At 45.2% G+C, this 27,307-nt stretch overlaps 1 protein-coding gene across 1 annotated transcript in view; it reads left to right on the forward strand.

Annotated features, from left to right (window-relative positions):
* Window positions 1-27,307, forward strand: part of LOC124789881 — a 612,342-nt gene that overhangs the window by 529,060 nt on the left and 55,975 nt on the right. Inside the window, exon 3 of the mRNA XM_047257397.1 lies at window positions 21,361-21,534. Coding sequence (XP_047113353.1) covers window positions 21,361-21,534 — 174 coding nt within the window. The remainder of the gene's footprint in view (window positions 1-21,360; window positions 21,535-27,307) is intronic.

Below are 27,307 nucleotides of genomic sequence, written 5' to 3' on the forward strand. Positions count from 1 at the left end.
TAAATGATGATGATTAGGATAACACAACACCCGGCCCCTGAGCGGAGAAAATCTCCGACCCAGCCGGGAATCGAACCCGGGCCCTTAGGATTGACATACTGTCGCGCTGACCACTCAGCTACTCAGGTGACATCCAACAACTAGTCCACTTTCGAAGTCACTGACCTCTGCTGATCACACATTCTGCTATTACTGCTTCTCTACTGACAATACAGTTCTCCCCGCCTCCTATACTGCAGCGTCAAAGAAACTGGTGTAAGCATGCGCATTCAAATACAGTTATATGTAAACAGGCAGAATACGGCGCTGCGGTCGGCAACGCCTATGTAAGACAACAAGTGTCTGGCGCAGTTGTTAGATCGGTTACTGCTGCTACAATGGCAGGTTATCAAGATTTAAGTGAGCCCGAATGTTGTGTTATAATTGGCGCATGAGCGACGGGACACAGCATCTCCGAGGTAGCGATCAAGTGGAAGTTTTCCCGTACGACCATTTCACGAGTGTACCATGAAAATCAGAAATCCGGTAAAACATCAGATCGCCGACGTAGCTGCGGCCGGAAAAGGATCCTGCAAGAACGGGACCAACGACGACTGAAGAGAATCGTTCAACGTGACAGAAGTGCAATCCTTCCGCAAATTGCTGCAGATTTCAATGCTGGGCCATTAACAAGTGTCAGCGTGCGAACCATTCAACCAAATATCATCTATATAGTCTTTCACAGCCGAAGAGCCACTCGTGTACGCTTGATGACTGCACGACACAAAGCCATACGCCTCGCCTGGCCGGTCAACACCGACATTTAGACTGTCGATGAATGGAAACATGTTGCCTCGTCGGACGTGTCTCGTTTCAAATTATATCGAGCGGATGGACGTGTACGAGTATGGAGACAGCCTCATGAATCCATGGACCCTGCATGTCAGCCGTGGACCGTTCAAGCTGGTGGAGGCGCTGTATTTGTGTGCAGCGTGTGCAGTTGGAGTGATATGGGGCCCCTGATACGTCTAGATACGACTCTGACAGGTGGCAAGTACGTAAGCATCCTGTCTGATCACCTGCATCCGTTCATGTCCATTGTACATTCCGATGGACTTGGGCAATTCCAGCAGGACAATGCGACACTCAACAAGTCAAAATTGCTACAGAGTGGCCCCAGGGACACTCTTCTGAGTTTAAGCACTACGCTGTCACCGAACTTTCGAGACTGTACATTATTGAGCATATCTGGGATGCCTCACAACGTACTGTTCAGAAGAGATCTCTACCCCCTCGTATTCTTACCGATTTATGGACAGCCCTGCAGGATTCATGGTGTGAGTTCCCTCCAGCACTAGTTCAGACATTAGTCGAGTCCATGTCACGTCGTGGTGCAGCACTTCTGCTTGCTCGCGGGTGCCCTACAAGATATTAACCACGTGTACCAGATTTTTTGGCTCTTCCGTGTATTATACTGGAGGAGTGGTGGGGGTGGGGGGATGGGGAGGCTTCTCGTGTCGTCTAGTGGTCAGCTGCGCATTATATAAAGGTGTCCGAATATTTTTGACCAGATAATGTATTAGCAAGACCACAGCATATACGGTCTTCTTGTTTATGTATTACATTTAAAAAAAATCCCTGCAAGCCTTCACTATGACAGCGAGGAAATCTGTTGAGGCGTTTTCATATCGATGGAAAACCTCTCGATTTGTAGGCTACTATATGAAACACGTAGCTTAGAAATCTTTTTACTCCACTGAAATAGCAGGTAGAATTTTTTTTAATTCTGTCGAGTTTTCAGCTAACTTAGGAACAAAGTAGATGAAATTATTATGGTATGCAATCCTATACATCGGATTATTTCTTTGAAGATTCAGGGGTGCCCTGGGGGGAGGAGATGAGAACGTGTATCTCCATTGATATTTGACCAACTTGCCTAGAGACGGCAGATTGTCTTGTCGTGGACAAGTGCCGTAACAACATCCATGTTCATGTTACTTAGCTTTACAGACCCTTTCAACATTTCCCACTGGGACTTAACGCCTAGAATAGAGTTGCATTTTTAATTGATTTATGATTCCAACTTAATATCTGCGGACTACCTACTTCCTATCCGCCGAATGAATTCGGTATGGTACAGATTATGAAATAGACGAGATTACAAGTGAGCTCTGACGATTCCTTTTTTATTCGCGTAGGTTTTATCTTCCGAGTCCTAAGCACTGCACCCGACGACGGCTGCGTCCCCACTGTCTGTTGTACCGGAGAATACCGTACATAGCCGTCACTCTCTGAGATCTGTGTTATCAGTCTTTCCCCTGGCAGAAGCTCCAGACGGACGCTCCTACACCTCTTTTCTGTCTTAGGTGAGTACCACTGCCTTCGCTATTTGTGTCAATATGTGTGTCTGCGTATCCCTTTTTATGTGCTTCCATGTCAACCACACACAAATGCAAAAGTTCGGCGCAAAAGTATGATGGCGATGATTACTTCTCGTTGTTGTGTGTTGGCAATTACTTAGGGCCTGTAGCATAATATTTTTAGTTGTAGAAATGTATCCTGTTGTTGTTATAAACAGTTTTTGTCTGGTGTTAAACACTTAGTAATTCTATGTTATTTTAAAGAGACCTTGACCTGTGTACAGTACCTGGGGCGGGGCAAAGACTTGCACGTAAACTTTTATTTCAAACTTAATAGTGTTAGCGTTTGTTCACGTTAGATTTTAAGCATACTAATGCCGTGCACACGGCCTGTTGCTCTTAACGGTCACATGTGCTGCTCAAAAACTATCCGGTTACATGTGCTGCTCAAAAACTATCCTTGTGTTGCCCGTTAGACATACCGTTGTTTTTTTTCCGAGACAGTAAGATTTCTGTGTTGAACAGCATTTCGCCAGTCATTCATACAAACGAGTCGTAGATTAGTTTCCTCACAGATACGAAACTGAAATTCAGCGATAACGAGACTAATTAACCATTTCTGGGCCGTGATTCATAATGACGATGATTATCATTTGTAGGTTTGGTCGCACGATAGCATTGCGGTTCAGTTGCAAATAGGATCTCACAGTGTGGGTGATTCATTTTAAATGAAAATAAAGTTGCGTAAGTTTAACTGATACGGAATGTAATCGAGGCCGTTGACTGACTATAAGCTAGGACTGGACAATAATGAAAGGAATCGGTCATGGGCTTGTCTGAGGGACCATCGCTGAATTCGCTTTGCGTTGTGGACAAAGGAGAACCCAATGCATTCATCACTGTTCCACGTTCACATAGGACCTTATTAGAACAAGTACAGTTTTGGGAATGACTCGATGTAGTTTTTGCTCGAGTTCTCAGCAGCCGTAAACCTTTCAAATGCTTATGACACTTGCGTTCACGCAGTTTGTCTCGCGCTGGTCTTTTTATTTCTTCGGACACACCTTAGAGGAGAGGCCCACACAGACAACACTGGAAGATTCAGTGCCTTGTATCACACATCAAATGCCAATCATATCATCATAACTGGCATAAAACAAAAATGTTTCCCAACTCATTCACCATTAGTACTACAAGCCTCTGGAACTACTTTACCGATAGTGAACCTGTGTTCTAGCACGACTCTGCAAATTAGTAAACTTATAACTTCACGACAATGTTTCGGAAAGAGGCATTTCTCGCAGTCCCTCAACGAAAGAAACCATAGCTTCTCCATTCATTAATTTTCTTATTTCATATCCCACCTCTTCTTTACATTTTTGTCTTTCTCTTCCAAACTTTTTCTTCGCATTTTCCAGTTTGACGTTTTGTCCCTTTTATTTTTATATCTTCGTATTTCACCTGTTCCTTCTACTCCATTTATGTCCACTAATAGACCAGTACACAGTTCAAATCAATGTTTATGTTATTATTATATACTTACTCGATTTTGACCACTCAAGTGTGTGTTTAAGCTTATTAGTTGGTATGGCTGTTTTTGCCTTGCTTCCTTCCCATAACACTTTACTGACTGAATTGTACTGGTTCTTGCGTTCTTCTGACCGTTATTATAACTATACTTGTTATTCTTTAATTGCGTGAGTTACAGCATAGAGTTTACTGTACGCTAGAATATAGAGTCAAATTATGTTTTGGAAAAGACATGCAAAATTACTTTGACAGTTAAAGAGTAATATTTTGGTTTGAAACGAGATAGAGGCTTTGTTAATGACAATTACAGATGCAGTACTGAAGTCCATTGGAAGCAGTGCTATTACCGTATTGTACAGCTGCTTTGCAAGCAAACGTTTGCGGGCGATCGGACAGATGTTCAGCTTTACACGCTACGAGATGAACACTGTCAGACTCTCCTTAGTCCAGTTGTAGAGAGATTTTTCTGGAAGTCCTCTGTGAACGACTCTTATGCCAAATATAATGACAGAGAAGATTCCAAAATTGACAAGCTTTCACAGTTTCTTTGTTTGTAATATCACCTTTCTCTAAGTCCTATTTTTTTTCACTGTATGTATCTTGCCTGTTTCTGGAAAGCAGGACAGCTACGCCAGTGAAGAGAGTAACTTTCTATATCGTTTTCGTTCGCAACAATGCTATTTGACTGTTATATTCGACTGATAAGTAGGTTGAAACTGTGTGGTCAGCATACATCTGAAAAACTTGTATTATTATTACTATTATTATTGTTACTGGTCCTGTTGTTTCCTCAAGTCTCCTGTACACTGCTATTACTATGTTTTTTTAATATCGCTATTGACAGTCCTATGATTACATTTAGTTTCATTCTCACTTTTATTGTTTGTGTTAGCTAATACCCAGCATTATATTTCGTTTTAGAAATACTGTATTTTTTAAGGATAGCTGGTTATATCTAAGCCGCAGCCTATAGCAGTAATCTTGCCAGATAAAGTAAATACGATGAATATGACGACTCATAGCTTAACACTTTCAGATCCTCTGGCTACAATTGTGTACACTATGTCTTAGCTGCAACGGAAGTATTTTTTTCCCATTCCAAATCTGAGGTACACGTTTGTGAATTTTCAACATTTTCATCACGCGCAAATGCTGCCTTCTGTTGGGCATTACTATGAAAGTATCAGCAACTCATTGCAGCAGTGCGCAGCAGTTCGTGACCACCAGAATACACGGATGTGTCTCATTGAATACTGCTGATGATATATTGCATGGTAATTACTGAATGACCGTTTTATTTAATTTATTACAATAGAGAATATTTTGTAATTAGTTACTTTTGTCCATAAAATGAAGCCAAGTGTACAAAGTATGTTCCGAAAACGGGAAATATTTTTTGAGTAAATCTTGCCTCTAAAATCATTAGAAATCACGTAAGAGCAGTACCACATAAAGAAAAATTTTCCTTCCTCCAGAAAAAATTCAGGTCTGAATGGGTTAAGTGCATAGGTTTTCCTCAAATTGACCTCACATGGTGAAGAGAACAATGATTTTCCTAAAACTAAGCTGGTGAAGAAACAATTCCTCGAAGACTTCTTGACACTGTCTTTCTCTCTACATATATGTTGCATGATTTTCTCAACGCATGCATTTGCAGTGTTATTATTAGGAAACCTCTTACACGTTTGCGTTATAATGCTTGATTGTGGCCGCTAACAGTTACTTGAATGCTAAATGTAATGATGTGATAATGGTAGTAAGTATGTTTGTGTTTGTATGCACATGGTACATTTAAAAATTCAGTAAATGGGCTAGTTTCTAAATGACACACATTGCCTCGAGTGAAACGTCGAACACCCTAACATGAAACGGATTCCTCAGTTGTGGCGAATAAAGCATAGTCAGTGCGAAGCCACTTCTCCTATAATCGTCTAAGCAACGCATAGACACCAACATCCATTATAGATTTCGGAAAAAGGAGACGGGGACGTAATGGACGATAATGCTAATTTACGAAACGTGGCCAGTTAGACGAAAACTATTTTGGGATCGGTTTAAATGCTTTGTCAATGGAAAGAAAACTCTTTTTGACTCTCAACTTTTGAGTCAGTAGTTATAAGTCCAATGACAAACAACATCTGCAGGGTGCAACATACGCTGGCTCTGAAACGGTAACTGTCGCCGAGAAATATAATGGAGGACAAAGAGACTCGCATAGACTGTGATAATGCATTTACAAATTTTTTGGTAAGCGTAAACTACAGTGTTTATCGACTTGTGGTGCCTAAATTGACTGCAGAGCACAAGACAACACAGAGGGAAACTGTGGAATGTTTCTTTCATCCGTATAACTTCGTCTACCTCTATACACAGCACCCCCGATTATGATGTAAGACGGAAGGATGCTGTTGAATGTCCCGCCACCCAAACGTTTACTGCACTCTTTACAGCCTCTGGTGTAAGATATAATGTCATCGTTGTGTGTCAGAGTTCATAAAAATTTAAACATGTTTTGCACCAAAGAAAATATTATATCGCTGGAAAGTCATTCAGCTGGCATTTAGACGAGACAATTAACATGCTCGCAAAACAATATTTATTAGTGATAGTATTATTAGTCCGCAGCTCGTGGTCGTGCGGTAGCGTTCTCGCTTCCCACGCCCAGGTTCCCGGGTTCGATTCCCGGCGAGGTCAGGGATTTTCTCTGCCTCGTGATGACTGGGTGTTGTGTGATGTCCTTAGGTTAGTTAGGTTCAAGTAGTTCTAAGTTCTAGAGGACTGATGACCATAGATGTTAAGTCCCATAGTGCTCAGAGCCATTTGGACCATAGTATTATTAGAATTTGCAGGATGCAATTTCTGTCTTGAATGAAAATCACGTTATTACTTCCGTCTGTTTTACGTATGCTGTTTCATTTGCACACCCATAAAAATAGAATGGAATAAATGGACCCAAACATTGTAGACAAAAAATCATTATGTCACATATCCGTTGGTGAATTTTTTGAAGGATTTGTTCAAACTTTGCGCTGCATCACTAATGAACTGACTGCTGTCAATATGTCTGGTGTAATCACTTCACACCCAGCTATAATTCGCTCTCTCCTGTTCTCCACAGTCTTTGAAACCTTCTTGTAGACCACTTGCTTTACACGACCCTAGAGGAGGAAATCTAAAGATGACAAACCTGTCGATCTTGCTGGATACTCCTGAATAGAACAGCGTCTTCCTTCCCAATGGTTCGGAAATAGGTGGGTCACTTGACCTCTTGTTACTGAAGAATAGTAGCTGGGACATCCATCACGCTGGAACCACATCATTTGACAAGTAAACAAGGGCATATTTTCTAATGAGAAAGGTAAAGTATTTATCAAAAGGTCTGTGTATTTTACCTCGTTCAGCATCACATGCTGTCCGGTTAAGCCACACTACACGTTCAGAATCCGATGTCGGTTGAAAGCCTAACGAAGCCATTGTAGTTTCTCCATTGACCAGTAGTGCATGTTTTTCAAATTTACATTCCCCTGACTTGTGATTGTGGCCTTATTTTTCCCTTTTTTGTTAGAGAACCCATTTACAGTATTGCAAATAATGTTCGAAGTCACTGCCATGCTCAGAGGTGGCGCAGAGAACGAAAATACGGAAACACCAAAATCGTTACCATTGTAATTCAGAACCGCTTCCAGTCGTCTCGGAACTGATAAATAACTGATCCTGAATGGCTATCAAAGGCATCTTACTCCACTCTTCCAGCAAAATAGTAGCAAGTTGAGGTAAAGACGCATAGTAAAAGAAGTAAAGGTGGATAGTGATCAGGTGCCGTTCTCGCATTTTGGGCTCTGGTGACTGTGGAAATCAAGGGAGATTCGACAATTCATTCGTGCTCTCACAAAACCAGTCCAGCACAATGCGAGGTGAATGAAGAGGGCCCTGTCGTCTCGGAACTTATCATCACCGTTGCGGATCAAATATTGTACCGTAAGATGGAAGTGATCAGCCAAGACGATCACATAATCCTTGGCAGTAATGCGTTTTCGCAGAATAAACATGGGATCTATGGAATACCACGATATGGCTGCGAAATTCATCACTGGCCCCAGACATATTCCACTCTTGGCAGCAAGCAGTCTGGATCATAGGCTTGGAACGGTGTGTATAAAACGTAAACTAGGCCAGAAGCTGGAAACACTGTGAAACAAGTTTAATTCGACCAAATGATTTTCTCCCTTTGATGCACAGTCCAAGTTTCATGGCTTCACCACATTTTCCTATTACGGGCATTTCCAGCAGTGATGAGTGTTTTTGGAACTGCAGCTCACTGTGCTTATAGAGCTTCCCACTGTTGTTTTGGTCTTTCAGAGGTCGCGAGTACGACATGTAGTTCTTCAATATCTTTTGCAGATGTCGTCGTCTTATTTTTTGTCGCAGTCCTCTTCAAAAACCGTCCGACATTCTCAACCGACACACATTTTCGCCCACGTCTTGCCTTGGCAGATGTTTTTCAGCTTTCTTTTTCTTTCCTTTAATGTTATTTTTCACCTCATACAAAGGTGGGCTGGCAGCGGATATATCTACTCCGCTCTTCAGCCACAAGCATTACAATAAGAGAGACAATGAAGACAGAAAGGGTAACAGATTGGTGGTTAAAAAACAGTAGATAAAAAAATTTAAAACACGAAGCCGTTCACACTCGACGAAAAAACACGAATAAACTGTCGGCACTGCGCACAAACACTGATGAATTAGACGGTACAAGTGAACGAAGGAGCGTGGCGGCGAAAAACACTAAATCACAAACACGATGGCACACACACGAGAAACTGATGGCGATGATCTCCGGCGCGCGAATGTCCACGTAACATGTGCGAGTCCGGGGACCTGCCAAGAGGGGAAGAAGGTGGGGGGGGGGGGGGGGGAGGGAGAGTGGAGAGCAAAGATGCCAATGGCAGAGGAGATGGTGGGAGGAATGAATGTATGGGGGTAGGGGAAGCCCAGGGGAGGAGGGGGGAAAAAAGGGAGGAGGGAGGGAAGGGGAAGAGAAGGGAGAGAGGGTGCCATAGGAACAAACACAGGAATTGGGAGGGGAGTATCAAAGTTTGTAGGAGGGGTAGATGGAGGGGAGGAGGGCATCATCAGGGAGGGGGAGCTGGCGGAAGCCACCTTGGGAGAGGGTAGGGAGAGTGGAGAGATGGAGAGCAGGTCGGACGTGGAAATACAGGTGCGGGAGTGGGTGGGGGTGGGAGAGGATGGGAGAAACAAGCGGGTGAGGAGGATCGAGTTTACAGTTGGTGCAGAGGATCCGTATCCGTTCGAGGAAAAGGAGGAGGTAGGGGAACGGAATAAGGTCGTATAGGATCCGCATGGGGGAGGGGAGACAGATGCGATAAGTGAGGCGAAGAGCATGGCATTCAAGGATCTGAAGGGATTTGTAAAAGGTAGGAGGAGTGGAGATCCAGGCAAGGTGGGTGTAGCAGAAGATAGGGCGGATGAGGGATTTATAGGTATGGAGGATGGTGGAGGGGTCCAGATCCCATGTACGGCCAGAAAGGAGCTTGAGGAGCATGCCTTGGCTTGGATTGTCCGGAGGTGGGTGGTCCAGGAGAGGCGACGGTCAAGGGTGACGCCAAGGTACTTAAGGGTGGGGATGAGGGCGATAGGACGGCCACAGACGGTGACATAGAAGTCGAGGAGGCGGAAGGAAGGGTTGGTTTTGCCTACAGTGATCGCCTGGGTTTTGGAAGGATTGACCTTAAGCAACCACCGGTTGCACCAAGTGGTGAATCGGTCGAGATGGGACTGGAGAAGGTGTTGGGAGCACTGCAGGGTGGGGGCGAGAGTAAGGAAGGCGGTGTCGTCAGCGTACTGGAGAAGGTGGATGGGGGGTGAAGGCGGCGGCATGTCCGCCGTATACAAAAGGTACAGAAGAGGGGAGAGGACGGAACCTTTGGGCACACCGGCGGAGGCGAGGAAGGTGTAGGAATCCGTGTTATGGATGGTGACGTAGGAAGGGCGTTGGGAAAGAAAGAACCCGATCAGACGGACGTAGTTAATAGGAAGGACGAAGGTTTGGAGCTTGAAGAGGAGACCGGAATGCCACACACGGTGATAGGCACGTTCGAGGTCAAGGGAGAGGAAGATAGCGGAGCGACGGGAATTAAGCTGTTCGGAGAGGAGATGAGTGAGGTGAAGGGGAAGGTCATCGGTAGAGAAGGATGGCCGAAAGCCATACTGGGTAACGGGAAGTTGGCGGTGCTGGCGGAGATGCTGGTGGATGCGGCGGGTAAGGATGGGTTCCAGTTTCAGCTTTCCCTTTATGCGGTATAAATCTTCGATGCCTGCGTCTTGTAGCACCAAACACATCAGCTACTTGGGTTACGGAAGCATCCGCCACACGAGTACCAACAATTTGCCCGCGTTATAATTCACTCAGCTCCAACATAAAGCACCCAAAAATACGCAGAACACTGTTGTGACCACAACTGACCCTTGCAACGTACTGAGGACATCGCAAAAGCACAGTTCGTGGTCAAATACAACAGCGCCACCTGCAGGATTGGCTACCATCTGCATTTATGTTCAAGAATGTATTTCTCGTGGTGATTCCATATTTTTATCGAACGCCTGTAGCTCTTCATGTAGAGAAATGTGGTACAGTTGCTGCTAATGTCTACGATGAATACGTAGAACGGTTTTCTGTCTGGTACCAACCGCACTCATTGTACTTAACGAGAACTGGCATGCGAACTTATTGCATCAGCTACAAGAGCGTCTGCTTTTGGAGCATCGCTAGTAAGTCTTCCCTCGTATACATTTTCTTGGGGCAAAACTTACAGTTTCGCGGAGCTTTTCATAGTATTATCGTAGATGGGACGAGTTGGACAGCGTCTACCTGGTGCGGGCTTTGAAAAAAAGTTATTGGTGGCCCTCAACTACGTACCCTCAGAGTTGAAATATTAAAAGTTTTGGCTGGTTTCGTTGTCTAGAGGTTGGGATACGTAGTTGCCGCATTACAAGCCAAATACTTCTGAGTCTACAGTATACAATATGAATATACACATGAATCGAATGGTCGAAGGTTCCTGTCATTCGGCAATTGCGAATTTTGAATGTAACATAGAAATTTATAAATTAAAGATTGCAATTAAATAAAATCTTTAAATGATGAGTATGATAGCAGAAGTACCTTTAAGAATGCCATTTATTACTGCAAAACACTTATTGGTGTCGATGGTCCAGCAATTAAATGAAATATAAGTTGAATAACATGGAAACAACAGATTCCTATTTCAAGTAATTAGTTATGAACAACAACATAGCTTGCAAGATATTCACTTCTAAATGCATACTACGTCTTCACTGCAGAAGCCACGGAAATCTCACAAGTGCACAAGCGGGCACTACGAAATATTTCTATCTCCCGCGACCACGCGCAAACTGCTCAACACTCTCCAAGTATTTCATGCGACCGTCCATCGCGCCTTCCCGTCCAGCACTCCCCCATGACCCGTGCGACTCGATGGTGCTCTCCCACTTCCATACAGCCTCTCCATTGACTTCGGTAGTCGCCTAACGTAGTAACGAGCGCTGTGATTGGCTAGATCGCTCCCGTCATGTCTCCAAGCCAACGCACACTCACAAACATATTGAAACACATACAAAATACTGGGTTTACATTTAAATAACTTGAAATTCAATCAATATTCCTACGGCTGGACCATAAACACGGTATAACACACATTATTAAATACATAAACAGATTAAATAAACATATATCAAAGGAATAGAACAAAAGTAGTCCAGTACCTAATGCCTCTGTGCTTCTAAAACACAGTAAATATTTGACCAATTTCTTCATGAATAGTATATATCGGATATAAACAAAGACATAGACGAATAAATATATTTATAAGCATGCTGTTATCGTTTTCTCGTGTAACTGTGGAGTACCTATGGCCTGACGCAATCAATAGTAATCGGCCACTTTGACCCCCAATAACTCATGTACTACTCAAGTTACATGCCTGTAATTCATACCAATTTGGGTTTACACTAATAGCTTTCTAAAGACACGTCGATCGACAAAATCGGATTAACCATTTAGACTTTGGAAATTCGTTGTTGAGTGTTACTTGTATAACTTAGTCAGATACTAAACTTTAACTTCGGCTATTATTAATTTCTACATGAACTGTGAAATGTCAGCCTTTATGGTTTCACACAGTCCGCCATCTTTGGCACTCCCGGCATACAAATCTCCTTCATCTACACAAAGCACTGTTCTCGACACAGCGTCAACATGGAATTCCCAGCCACGCGGTTGGCCCGGACCATTCGCTGGGGCTGCCCTTCTTGCTCCAGCTAACGTTCGGCACCACGCGGTTGCTGCCGTGTCCCGGCTTGCCGATCGGCCCGTGCGGCCACGCCAGCTCCGAACTTGGAATATTTTCAGGGCGCCACAACTCACCCATTACTTCATATGGTAACCGCTCTGCATGCAGTTCTGCTGCTGCTGGTGCACTTTCGTGACATTTCCCATATATTAACAGTGTGTCGATTAATTGTTCATTAGTAAATGGCACTGTACTCATGAAATGGCTTATGCAGTTACTAACGATTCGACTATGTGAATTTTTTACCCCGAACAACACACTCTTAATGAACTGCTGTATTCCTCACAATAAACCTGATCTATCCCTACGTAGACTGTACTTCAATTAACTTCTCCGAAGAGCAGCACACGAATGACGAAATCTCTTGTCTCCACGAAACAGGTGTCTGCCGAGAGTTACGGAAACATCACGTATCTGTTGCCACGGCGGTGCAAGTTCCCTTGGAGTGTGGCGTATACTTTGGGGGTGGCTGGTCGTTCAACGACAGCAGCAACAGTACCAAAATCCTTATACTTATTGTATTTTTTATACGTAATTCCTTTCAAATCTTCAAAAGAGTTATATCTTTGAACTGATCGATATCTGCAAAAAAGGCACAATTCAATTTAAAAAAAATTATTGCTCATGTTTCAAGAAGACATGACTAAGTACCTTGTGGTTTTTAGAAGACGACTGCACGATGACTACAAAAAGAATGACACACATCAGCGTGTAGAGAATCTCTCTCTAAGTTTAGATTCGTAATACGCGCCGTGGCACAGTTGCCTCAGGGCCTGTCTGAATACGTAAACAAATGGTCTTTTCCGTATTGTCGCATCGAATTAATGCGTGCACGCAGATAGGCCACGCAGCGACCAGATTTCCAAAGCAGGCTGGTACTGTGCCTTCACGAACTATTTGTGTTAACTACCTCAATGAACTGCATACACTTATTGACGTTTCCCGTGTCACAAGCTGCGACCATATTAAGCACTTGTAACGTGAGTTAAGTACTTCGAGAGATGCCTGTTCAAATGGTTCAAATGAGTCTGAGCACTATGGGACTTAACATATGGGGTCATTAGTCCCCTAGAACTTAGAACTACTTAAACCCAACCAACCCAAGGACATCACACACATCCATGCCCGAGGCCGGATTCGAACTGGCGACCGGAGCGGTCGCGCGGTTCCAGACTGTAGCGCCTAGAACCGCTCGGCCACCCTGGCCGGCAGAGATGCCTGTATCTTATCTTTATGTCTTGGACGTAACATCCATTTTATTTTGTGAACCGTTCAAAATATGGAAACGAGAACTTCAGCAAATATTAGTATGCAGAAAGGCATGTAATTTTTTGTATGTGTAATCCTCATGACTCTTGTAATAATCTAAATATAACTGCAACTATGTTTGTTTTATATGGTTGATATACTTTTTATCGACGTCCTATAGCAGTTAAAAATAAAAATACAGTGATGTAACTCTTATTAATGTTGGCATCAATAATTTATCCGAGAAATGAGCCAAAACTGAAAAAGGCGATCGGAATCGGATACTGCTGTGTAAATACCGCCAAGCGAGACTCTCGTTTCAGTCTCCGTTGTTGTATCAAGCCTTTCGATAACAGCTGTTCTCTTGAACATGGGGTCCGCCCCGATAGCTGAGTGGTCACCGTGACGGATTGCCGTCCTACGGGCCCGGGTTCGATTCCCGGCTGGGTCGGTGATTTGTGTTGTCTTCAGCATCGTTTCATCCCCATCCGGCGCGCAGGTGGCCCAATGTGGCGTCGAATGTAATAAGACCTGCACCAAGGCGGCCGGACCTGCCCCGTAAGGGGCCTCCTGGCCAATGACGCCAAACGCTCATTTCCAATTTTCTTGATCATGAGTATGTAAACGCATTTGAAATGGTTTCCCTAAGCGCTAGTAGGTAGCGTATACAGCCGTTGCACAAAAATATGGAAACACCACTCCAGATGGATGAATGCAGAGTCTCGCGGCGATAACATTGAATAAAATGTTCTCGAGTTTCCAACCGCGTCAATTGGTTAAAACTACACGAGCTTTCGGCCAAGCAATCCTGAGCCACCTACGCAAGGTTTTCAGGAATAACGGCTACAGCACCCATCAAGTGAAAGAAGTGATTTCTGAGAAATATCAGAATAAGACCACCGACAAAGAGCAGGAAAAGAAACTTGCTCTGCTGCCATTCCGTGGCTCTGTGTCGAGCAAGATAAGCTGCCTGTTGAAAAGACACAAGATCAAATCAATCTTCAGGCCTCCAACGAAAATCCGTCAATTACTGAGACCAGTTTAAGACGCTGTAGGTCTCAGAACACCTTGTGGGTGTGGCCAGAAGTACATCGGACAAACAGTGCGCACTGTGGAACAACGCAGGAAAGAACATGAGAGGTATTATAGCCTACGCTATCCACAGAAATCTGCGTTAGCTGAGCATGTGTTAGAAAACGGTCACCACATAAAATCTGGCGATACCTCTGTCGTGGCTCGCACTAACGGCTTCTGGGACAGTTTAATAAAGGAAGCTATTGAAATAAAAATTACCACAAACACTCTGAATAGAGACGGTGGCTTACAGCTCAGCGCTGCGTGGGATCCAGCGATCGCGCGGTTGAAGAGGGCACATCGAACGCCGACCCAAAACATGCCTATATATGGCAATGTCACGGCACCAGTGACGTCACAGCCGGCAGCTAGCGTATATAAGGGCGCACCAACAGCCCACTGGCAGTCATAACACTTGACAATGGCCAAGGAGTGCTTGGCCGAAAGCTTAGTCATAACACTTGACAATGGCCAAGGAGTGCTTGGCCGAAAGCTCGTGTAGTTTTAACCAATTGACGCGGTTGGAAACCCGAGAACATTTTATTTACCGCTACAAATGCTTGCTTGAATATAAATACAAGTTGCGCTGATTTATTTGATCACGTACTGCTCCTGTGCAATGTCCACAATACGTTGCAACTATCAGTCGCGGTCAGAACCGTGTTCTGTGTAGTTGTGTGTGCATTACGTCGTAACTAAGTGAATTCGAACGAGGGCGAATTGTTGGTGTTGGTATGGTGTGTGCTTCCGTAACAAATGTAGCGGAAGTGTTTGGTGTTTCGAGAGACAACGTATCTCACATTAGTAACGCACACAGGGAAAGTGGGGATACGTCATCCAAGTCACAACGCGGAAGAAATTTTGTGTTAAGAGTGATTGTGACACACGGTCACTGAAGAGGATTCTGACGAAAAACGAGGGGACTACAGATGCGAAAGGCGTTGCAGAACTGAATGTCGCACACGTGTCAGCACCAAAAAGACCCGAAGGGAACTCCATAAGCAGAGAACTGCAGTGCGTGATGCAATTACCCGTAACAGGAAAGCGTGGTCCCGAAGCCATGAAACCTGGACTGGGGAACAATGCCAGCAAGCCATTTGGTCGGAGGAGTCTTCTTTCACGATGTTTCCAGCTTCTGGCCGAGTATAAGTCCCAAGAGTGAAACACGGTGATTCTGTGATGAATTGGGCAGCCACATCGTGGTATTCTGTTGGCCTCATGGCTACTCTGCAAGGTCTCTTTTGACTGATGAGGTTCATCCCATCGTACAACTTTTATTGCCCAATGAGATGACAGAGCCGCTATTCACACAGCTCGCATCGTCCAGGACTGGTTTTTCGAGCACGAGAGCTAACTGTCGCATCTGCCCTGGCCACCACAGTCTCCAGATCTCATGTTATGTATGAGCCTTTTGTGGTCTACTTTGGAGAGAAGAGTGCTTGATCGCTATCAACCTCCATCAACATTACCTGAAGTTCACAGTATTTTGCAGTAAGAATGGTATAAGAATCCCTTGAAGACCATACAGGAACGCCTGGAAGCTGTTCTATCTCAAATGCGTAAGCCTGTCTTCTTGCGACATATAAGGAAGGAGCCTGCCACGAGAGCAGTAGCCAGACTGACTGGTGTCGAAACAGCGAGCAACAAAATCTGCGCTCGACATCTGGCAAAGACATCTATCTAGAAGAGTCGTCAATAAATCGTGGAAGAACACTGGTAACTGCAAACCCAGACATCAAAAAATCAGTTACGGTGATTTGTTTTCATCTTCTGTTTTCTCTGTTTTGTGATACCATTTATAGAACTTAATTACTGAATTCCAGGTCCACCTGTTTGTTACACAAAAATTGTTTTTTTGTAGAAACCCAAACATGTTCCAGCACGTTTGTGACATTGTCAGTGGGTACTCTTTATTCGTAAACATGTTTAAGTAATAATTATTCTGGCGGAACTGGGCCTAAAATATTTTTGTCTGTTGTTGTCATTACTTTAATTTTTTCTACGTTCGTGGGTTATGTTCGGCCGTCTGTACATTATTGTATATTGCTAACTTCTCGTATGGTATTTAATGATGTTACGGAAAGTTTGGTTGACAAGTTAACAAGTATCTTTGTCTACAAATGTAATTCTGTTTTGCGAAAATATTTTGAGGCTATATATCTCGATTATTTACATTTAGTTTCTCATCTGCATTTTCAGCTGTTGTTGAAATGCACACACTAGCACAGCACTTTTTTCAGTCGCAAGTAGCACTGTTTCACTCTGCAAGAAAACGGTGTTTATTTTTGTGCGTCACGTCCAATCCGTGTTCATGTTTGCTCGTTCTCATATCACACAGTAACATCAGTTAATTTCAGATAACAAGCTACCAGTATACAGGGTGTATTTGATAACTGAAGACATTGTCCTAAACAACATTACATCAGTATTTACTTCATTTGCAGAATAATAATTACAGGTTTTACGAGTAGTATGTTGTTACGTTGTTTAGTACCTCCAATTATGCATTTCATGAGTAAGCGTTTAATATTTGTTTTCTCCTGGGTGGCATATCAGATATAGAAGTGTGGACATGTGGACGCTAAACGGATAGTCTATACTGAAAGGCTTAGTCCAATTCACGGCGCAGCTACACCCATGCAGAAAGCATCCGGTAGTAAATTAATGGGTGATCAAAAAGTCAGTATAAATTTGAAAACTTAATAAACCACGGAATAATGTAGGTAGAGAGGTAATAAATTGACACACATGCTTGGAATGACATGGGGTTTTATTAGAACCAAAAAAAAGTTCACAAAATGTCCGACAGATGGCGCTGGACAGCAAAACGTCAGTGACTGCGCATGACAGTCGTGTATAAAAGGAGCTGCAATGAGAGAGAGAATGTCCCAAGGTGGCTTCCGCCAGCTCCCCCTCCCTGATGATGCCCTCCTCCCCTCCATCTACCCCTCCTACCAACTTTGATCCTCCCACCCTCCTCCTGTGTTTGCTCCTCTGGGCACCCTCCCTCCCTTCTCTCCCTTTTCCCTCCCTCCTCCTTTTCTCCCCCCTCCTCCCCCGGGCCTCCCCTCCCCTGTCCCTTTCCTCCTGCCCCCGTCTCCTCAGCCATTGGCATCCTTTTTCTCCCCTCTCCCCCACCTCACCCCTGTTCCCCTCTTGGCAGGTCCCCGGACTCGCACACTCTAAGTGGACATTCGCGCACCGGAGATCACCGCCATCAGTGTTTCGTGTGTGCCGTCGTGTTTAGTGTTCAGTGTTCACCATCACACTCCCTCGTTCACCAGTGCCATCGTCATCTTCAGTGTTCGTGCGTCGTCTCATCAGTTAGCAGTGTGGATTATCGACGAGTGTGAACGGCTCCGTGTTTGTCTCTATGTGTCTCCTGTTTTATTGCCCACCGTTCTGTAACTTATGTCTTCTCACTGTTTTTGCTGCTTGTATCTTCTATGGCTGAAGAGCAGCGTAGTGTGCTGCTGACAGCCTGCCTGTTGTACAGGCTTTAAAATAACAATAAAGTAAAAAAAAAAGAGAGAGAATGCTCCCCCTCCCTGATGATGTCCTCCTCCCCTCCATCTACCCCTCCTATCAACTTTGATCCTCCCCCCCCACTTCCTCTGTCCTTTCCTTTAGGCACCCTCCCTCCCTTCTCTTTCCTTTTCCCCCATCCCCCTTCCACCGCCCCTCTTCCCCTGGGCTTCCCCTCCCCCTTCCTCCCTCCCCCTCCCTCCCTGGCCCATGGCATCTCTGCTCTTCCCTCTCCCTCTCCCACTCCCCTTCCTCCTCCTCCTCCTCCTCCTCCTCCTCCTCCTCTCTTAAATGGCTCTGAGCACTATGGGACTTAACATCTATGATCATCAGTCCCCTAGAACTTAGAACTACTTAAACCTAACTAACCTAAGGACAGCACACAGCACCCAGCCATCACGAGGCAGAGAAAATCCCTGACCCCGCCGGGAATCGAACCCGGGAACCCGGGCGTGGGAAGCGAGAACGTTACCGCACGACCACGAGATGCGGGCTCCTCCTCTCTTGGCAGGTCCCTGGACTCGCATACGCTCAGTGAACATTCGCGCGCCGGAGATCATCGCCATCAGTGTCTCGTGTGTGTGCCTTCGTTTGTGTTTAGTGTTCTTTCGCCGTCACGCCACCACTGTTCACGTGTGCCGTCGACGTCATCCGTGTTATGTGCGCCGTGTCAACTAGTGTTAGTGATATTTCTCGTCCAGCGTGAACGGCTCCATGTTTTTTGTTTTTTAGTGTCTACATTTTTTGCCCGCCGTTTTGATTGTGCCACCTATATGTATTACTTATTGTAAAACTCAAGGCTGAAGAGCGGCGTACTATGCTGCTGACAGCCCGCCTTTGTGTAAGGTGATCAAAATCACAATAAAGAGAAAGAAAAAAGAGAGAGAGAGAGAATCAGATGCGCCAGCAGTCGCAGCATGTTGACGTTACCTGAAAAGGCGCTTTTAGTGAAGTTGTATTATCAGAATGGGGAATGTGCCAGTTCAGCGTTACGATCCTATCGCCATAGGAAGGGGTTTCGAACGGGTAAAGGTCCGTTGACAAATGCAGCTGTGGCGAGAATGATTTCGAAGTTTGAAGCCACGGGTTGTTTAGACGATAGGCCCCGTTGTGGCCGACCGAGCATAAGGCGTAATACTGCTGAGACAGTTCAGGAAGAAATGGAGACTGTAGCGGGTTCGTCCTGTGCACGGGGAAGTCAGCGCTCGTGCAGTCGCACATCGCACCGGCATTCCATACACTCCTGTTTGGTTGGCACTTAGGCGTACTCTCCGATGCTATCCGTAAAAAATCCATCGGCATCATGAACTGTTACCTGGCGATTTAGTGAAGCGGAGGGTATTTGCGGTGTGGGCGTTTCAAAAGATGGCGGAAGATGACGATTGGTTGAGTAACGTGTTGTGGACCGACGAAGCTCATTTCACGCTCCGAGGGTCTATCAACGCCCTCAGCTGCACAATTTGGGCTACCGAAAATCCTAGAACTATCGGGGAAACTCCATTGCACGACGAGAAAGTCACAGTATGGGTTGGATTTACCACATCTACCGTTATCCGGCTTTTTTTCTTCGAGGAAATGCTTGATTCTGGTTTTGTAACTGCTACCGTGACGGGTGATAGGTACGCCGATATGTTACAGAATCGCATCATCCCCAGCCTGGCTGATAAACACCTGCTGGAACGTACGATGTTTATGCAGGATGACGCTCCACCCCATATTGCTAGATGCGTGAAAGATCTCTTGCGCGCGTCGTTTAGTGATGATCGTGTGCTAAGCCGCCACTTTCGTCATGCTTGGCCTCCCAGGTCCCTCCAGACCTCAATCCGTGCGATTATTGGCTTTGGGGTTACCTGAAGTGGCAAGTGTATCGTGATCGACCGACATCTCTAGGGATGCTGAAAGACAACATCCGACGCCAATGCCTCACCATAACTCCGGACATGCATTACAGTGCTGTTCAGAACATTATTCCTCGACTACAGCTATTGTTGAGGAATGATGGTGGACATATTGAGCATTTCCTGTAAAGAACATCATCTTTGCTTTGTCTTGTTTTGTTATGCTGATTATTGCTATTCTGATCAGATGAAGCGCCATCTGTCAGATATTTTTTGAACTTTTGTATTTTTTTTTTTTTTTTGTTCTAATAAAACCCCATGTCATTCCAAGCATGTGTGTCAATTTGTACCTCTCTATCTACATTATTCCGTGATTTATTCATTTTTCAAATGTATACCGACTTTTTGATCACCCGGTATGTGATGTGTTTGCAGGAAGACTGTTAGACACTCAGAAAAAATGGGAACAGAAGAAATGGGTACATATTAATGTACCAACGATCACAATATCCGTACCTATATCCCTAACAACCTGTATAGTAAGCCGGCCGCTGTGGCCGAGCGGTTATAGGCGCTTCAGTCCGGAACCGCGCTGCTGCTATGGTCGCAGGTTCGAATCTTGCCTCGGGCTTGGATTTGTGTAATGTCCTTAGATTAGTTAGGTTCAAGTAGTTCTAAGTCTAGGGGACTGGTGACCTCAGATGTTAAGTCCCATAGAGCTTAGAGCCATTTTTGAACCTATATAGTAATGTGAATATAGTAATGTAAATGCTTCAAATGGCTCTGAGCACTATGGGACTTAACTTCTAAGGTCATCAGTCCCCTAGAACTTAGAACTACTTAAACCTAACGAACCTAAGGACATCACAAACATCCATGCCCAAGGCAGGATTCGAACATGCGACCGTACCGGTCGCGCGGTTCCAGACTGTAGCGCCTAGAACCGCTCGGCCACTCTGGCCGGCATAATAATGTATAAAGGGTGCTACGTAACCCACCAAAGCAGAAAAAACTGAGGCAATAACAACAGACAAAAACTGTTTTTAGGCCTAATTTCGGTATAATAATTTTTACTTACATTTTTACATTTTGCAAAACTAAAAAAGCAGTAGTCACTGATGATCACGCAAAGGTACTGAAACATTTTTGGTTTATATACACACCAGTGTTTTTGCATAACAGGCAGAAATCCAGTAATTTTGCCTACCAACGTGTCTACTGCAAGAGCTCCAGAACCAAATGACGAATAATTTACGGAACTTTTTAGACACGCTATGTCTTTATGCATGCATGTACGTAGTTTACATTTAGTTGGTTTCAGTGATGACTTTGCAGTTGTCCTGTGCCTGTGATAGATAGCAAGTGTGATGTGGGTGGGCGCTGGTGCGGCGTAACAGGTTGCGGTATTGTCCCCAGGAAGGGAGAAGCTCGGCCTGCCGGTAGGTGAGCCGGTACGCCTCGTGCTTGAAGCAGACGGGACGCAGGTGGAGGACGGCGAGTACTTCCGCACGCTACCCAACAACACGGTGCTGCTGCTGCTCCGGCAGGGCGAGCGCTGGTACCCCAGCGGGGTCGACGTCATCCGTGCTGGTGAGGACGCGCGCTCCGCCGCTAGCTGTCACTGCCACCGCACTCCACCAGAAGAATGGCACCCTCCACAACTGCGCGACGCGCTCTGCCCCCGCAAAGTAATGCACCACACTGCCCCCCAACCCACCACTTAACTGTCCAGCCAGCTACCGAGCCCTAAGCACTGGAGAGCTGCGTTACTGCGGACCGGGTGTACGAACTGCCAGTGCTACCTGATAGTGGATTTATCAAACATAAACGCAGAATGCAACGAAACTACCGACAAAATTTCGGGTTACATCAGGAATATCTTATGAGTACGAGGGCTGATCAACGCAGACTGAGAATGGTATTTTTACGCATGTTTATTACTCCATTCAATGTTTACACGACCTTTTTAAAAGCACCCCGCTCATACTCGAACGCACTTTTTACAGTGTCTCTCCCAATCCTCGAAGACATGACGTAGTCCGTTCTTTGTCAGATCGTTGAGAATCGCCTCACTTTTCTTGGGCACTGCTTCAGAGTTCTCTATCGAATGCCAGGAAGCTTTGCCTTTAACGATGGTAACAAAAAAAGAAAGAAAAAGGTCACCGGGTGCAAGGTCTGGGCTATAAGGCGGATGCAGTACACAACTAATGTTGAACTGAGCCAGAAACTGCATGACTTGATTTGCGACGTTAGCTGCGCACTGTCATGATGAAGTCGTCACAATCCGAGTAAGTTCTAAGGGTTACCCCGCCCGGTTGGCAGTGCGCTCTAACGCACGGCTTTCCGGGCGGGAAGGAGCGCCTGGTCCCCGGCACGAATGCGCCCGACTGATTTGTGTCGAGGTCCGCTGAACCGGCCAGTCTGTGGATGGTTTTTAGGCGGTTTTCCATCTGCCTCGGCGAATGCGGGTTGGTTCCCCTTATTCCGCCTCAGTTACACTACGTCAGCGATTGCTGTGCAAACAAGTTCTCCACGTAAGCGTACACCACCATTACTCTTCCACGCAAACATAGGGGTTACACTCGTCTGGTGTGAGACGTTCCCTGGGGGATCCACCGGGGGCTGAACCGCACAATAACCCTGGGTTCGGTGTGGGGCGGCGGAGGGGTGAAGTGGACTGCGTTAGTCGCCGTGGGGTTGTGGACCACTGCGGCTGCGGCGGGAACGGAGCCTCTCCGTCGTTTCTTGGCCGCCGGTTAACATACAATACAATACAAGTTCTAAGCGTTTCCTTGTAAAGTTTTCCTCAGATTAACCAATACTGACGTGTAGTATGCTGCTGTTACTGCAGTGTGAAAGAAAACTGCGTATCTATAAATCATTCAATGACAGAAAATATCATCACCAACACTTTCCCTCCAAATGGAATAAATCCCGCCTTTTTTTATGTTCGAGAAAGCGATTTCCGCACTGTGGTGGCTCGTTTTCCTTCATGGTCTCAATGACGCCTGCATGACTTACCACCGGTGATAATCGATTCCAGAAACGCCTCCCCTCCGTCAGAAAAGAGACGCAACACCTCACGGATTGTCTCCATTCGCACAGCCTTTTGTTTGGGAGTCAACAGACGTGGCACCCAGCGGTCATGAACAGGTGTCATATGGAGATGATCGTGAGCAATCGCAAAGACACTGTCACTTGAAATTCTCGACACTTCACTGGGGTTACATAATGCTATCTGCCAATCCTCAAGGGCAATCACAGCAGCTGTGTTGGTTCATGTTGACTTCACACACAGCAGAAGTCGAAACACCAAACACTGTTGCACTATATAGTGAATCTTTACCGTACGCTTGCCGCAGCTTTTCGTAAGTTTCAGTAGCTTTATGGTTCAAAGGAACACGGAATTTTATTGCGTCTTAATGCTCCTTTCGCGTCACCTTCAATATTTGGTATGCGAAATGCAAAGAACATTACTACCAACCTACCAATACGAGAGTGCTCCCCCGTATGGATATTACACATAAAACCCCGCTCTTTTCAACTTTCATTGTACAGATGGGAAACTATTACAGAAGCTACAGGAAAAAGTAGTGTCAGTCTCTATTGACCAGCTTTCGTATTTTGGTGCATCAGATTCTTGGTCTCCAGCGCTCGTTACAGAGTAACTGTAGTCCGCTTGACTACTTACCCCGTATATCTTTGCATATGTACTGCACTGAAAATATCTACAAACAGTGCAAATGTCGACTATATAACTGTGTGAAACAATGAAACACGATAAAGGAAAACAGTTCAAAATATGAGACTGACACGACGTGCAAACTGACTAAAGAGGACTGGCTGGAGGTCAAAGGCAAGGGAGTAGATGCATGCGTAGCTAGAACAAATATAGGGAAATAAAGAGAACTTTGAGAAAAAGAGAAGCAGCTGTATGAATATCAAGAACTCAAGTGGCAAGCCATTGCTAAACAAAGAAGGGAAAGGTGGAAGGAATACGTGAAAGGGTTATACAAAGGAAAGAAACGGGAAGCCTGTATTAGGGAAAGAGAAGAGGAATTAAGAAGACGAGATGCAATATATAAGTGGAGTTCAAAAAGAAACGAGCCGGAGGTCTAATTACAGAAACCAGTACCTGTATGTTAGAAGTATTGACCCTCGCTGTTGAGACACTTGTCCCACTGCGACACAAGTCGGTGAATGGCTGTCTCAGAAAATTCCCAGGCCTGCGATGTTAACCAGTTCCGCACGTACAGCTGGACGTCGTCTTCCGAGGTGAATCGTTTACCCCTATGCTGAAGTTCTCCTTTGACCAAGATGGCCCGCTTCTGATTCACCACCTGCAGTACGGGACAACAGTGAACGCCCAGCGTTACTCGCAAAGCTTAACCACTCTTCGCCAAGCGATCAAATCAAAACGACCAGGCAATCTCACCCGTGGGGTCATTCTGCTCCACGACAATTCAAAGCCTCATACGGCCAACACAGTCAAGGCAAAAATGGCTCTGAGCACTATGGGACTTAACAGCTGTGGTCATCAGTCCCCTAGAACTTAGAACTACTTAAACCTAACTAACCTAAGGACATCACACACATCCATGCCCGAGGCAGGATTCGAACCTGCGACCGTAGCAGTCACACGGTTCCGGACTGCGCGCCTAGAACCGCGAGACCACCGCGGCCGGCGCAGTCAAGGCACTCCTGCAGAAATTCAAATGGGAGGTTCTTGGCCACCCTCCATACAGTCCGGACCCGCTGTGATTACGCTATTTTTGGTGCCCTTAAAAAGACTCTGAGGGGCAAACGATTCACCTCGGACGACGACGTCCAGCTGTACATGTGGAACTGGTTAACGCCGCAACCCCGGGAATTATGAGAGACAGCCATTCACCGCCTTGTGTCACAGTGGGGGCAACGACCTTGCCGCAGTGGATACACCGGTTCTCGTGGGATCACCGAAGTTAAGCGCTGTCGGGCGTGGTCGGCACTTGGATGGGTGACCATCCAGGCCACCATGCGCTTTTGGCATTTTTCGGGGTGCACTAAGCCTCGTGATGCCATTTGAGGAGCTACTCGGCCGAATAGTAGCGGCTTCGGTCAAGAATACCATCATAACGACGGGGAGAGCGATGTGCTGACCCCGCGCTCCTCCTATCCGCATTCTCCACTGGGGATGACACGGCGGTCGGATGGCCCCGGTAGGCCACTCATGGCCTGACGACGGAGTGTGTCACAGTGGGAAAAGTGTCTCAACAGCCAGTGTCAATACTTCTAACATACAGGTACTGGTTTCTGTAATTATGCCTCCAGTTCGTTTCTTTTTGAACACCCCTTATATGGTAGTACGGACGACGTACTCTCAGAATTACTGAGAATCTTGGGAGAGCCCAGCCACGATAAAACTGTTCCACGTTGTATGCAAAGGTACAGTATATCACACAGGCAAAATTCAAAGCGAACAATTTTATGCTGTGAGCAACCGCAGCTGAAGTAATCCATATTTGACAAATAAACTGCTTCCAGCTGTACATGAAACATTATTTACAGGAAAACAACCGGTTTCGTGATATCAGATCACATCCTCAGGTGTAGATACGTCGGTAAAACATTAAGCCCATAATATTGGAAGGAGGGTGACTCAACCTTCTTAAAATAATTTGATTTGGGGCACCCTGCCTGTTGGGTGGGGGGGGGGGGGGGTAGCAGCATTATATTTTGAGAAGATTGAATCCCCTTGCTTCCCATGTTATGGGCTTAATGCTTTACTGACTTATCTACACGAGTTGGATAAAAAATAGTGGCAACACTGTCGCAACATGGATAGCATGGCATGCCTGCTGTCTATAGCTGATACCAGACGGTCAGCTGATGTAGCGCAGTGAACGGCGATGGCTGTGTCCGAGTCAGTTGCCTGTGTACTGTCTGAGAGTGCAGGAGGCCAGTTCAAGCTCCCTAACAGTATGTTTAGAAGACACGAACAACGTGCGTGGATCAAGACTGAAGTGGCACGCAGTCGGAGTGCACAACAATGTTGTGGCACTGCATCCTATCATCCTTCATGACAATACACGATGGCACACGGCGAATCCGGTGCAGGAGCTTCTGTATATGGGGGTGGCAGATAATGCAGCGTCCACGATATTCACCCGTTATGAGTCCGTACGATTACTAGTGTTAGCCAAAGGAATCTCTTCGTGGCATGCGCTACAATACAAGAGAATACATCATCCGTGTCATAGGGCGGTCTTTGCGAGACATCGACATAGATGGATTTTCTGACGTGTACGACGCCTTCCATCTCTGCAGCGGAAGGTGATGTAGATGCGGGTCCATTTTATTGAGGGCATGTAATACGGTGAAAATATGTCAATGAAGTCCGGTATGAATTACAACCGTGTTGCCACCACTTTTTATCCAACCCATGTACATCTGAGGATGTGATTTGATACCGCGAAACTAGTTGTGTTCCTATATATAAAGGTTCATATAGTATGTAGCTGGAAATGGTTTATTTGTTAAATAATCCAAAAAAATGTAATAATTCCTATCCCAATGAAGGCAGGTGCTGACAGCTGAGAACGTTACCGAACCATCGGCTTAATAACTCGTGGTTGCAAAATACTGACATGATTTATTTACAGAAGAATGTCGACATTGGTAGAAGCCAACCTCTAGGAAGATCGCATTAGGTTCCAGATACATGTAGGCAATACTGATCCTACAAGTTATCGTGAAACACAGGTTAAAGAAATTGAAACGCACGTTTGTAACCTTTGTACATTCAGAGAAAGCTTTTGGCAATGTTGACTGGAATATACTCTTTCAAATTATGAGGCTGCAAGGATATAACGGGGAGCGAAAGGTTATTTACAACTTGTGTCGAGAATAAACGGCAGTTTAAAAGAGTCGAAAGACATAAAAGGGAAGCAGTGGTTGGAAGAAAGTAAGGCATTGAGCAAGAAGTAAAGGAAACTAAAGAGAAATTTTGAAAATGAATTTAACTTCAGGAGAAGAAATAGGAAGATTGAGCTCTACCGATGACATTTTAATTCTGTCAGAGACCGCTAAAGTGTGACAAGAGCAGCTGACTGAATGAAAAGTGCCTTGGAAAGACGTAATATGATGAAAGTTAAAAAAAAAAGATTAGAATAATGCGGTGTAGTTGGACTACATCTGGAGTGATGCCGAGGGAATTACGATAGGAAATGATGCACTAAAAGTAGTAAACGAGGTTTGCTATTGGGGCAGCAAAATAACTGATAGTGGGCAATGCAGAGAAAATCGAAAGTACCGGCTGACGACAGCAAGAAAAAATTTGTGAAAAATGGGGATTTCTTAATATCTAAAATAAATTTAAGTGTTG

This window comes from Schistocerca piceifrons, chromosome 3 (genome assembly GCF_021461385.2).
Source record: "Schistocerca piceifrons isolate TAMUIC-IGC-003096 chromosome 3, iqSchPice1.1, whole genome shotgun sequence".
NCBI lineage: Eukaryota > Metazoa > Arthropoda > Insecta > Orthoptera > Acrididae > Schistocerca > Schistocerca piceifrons.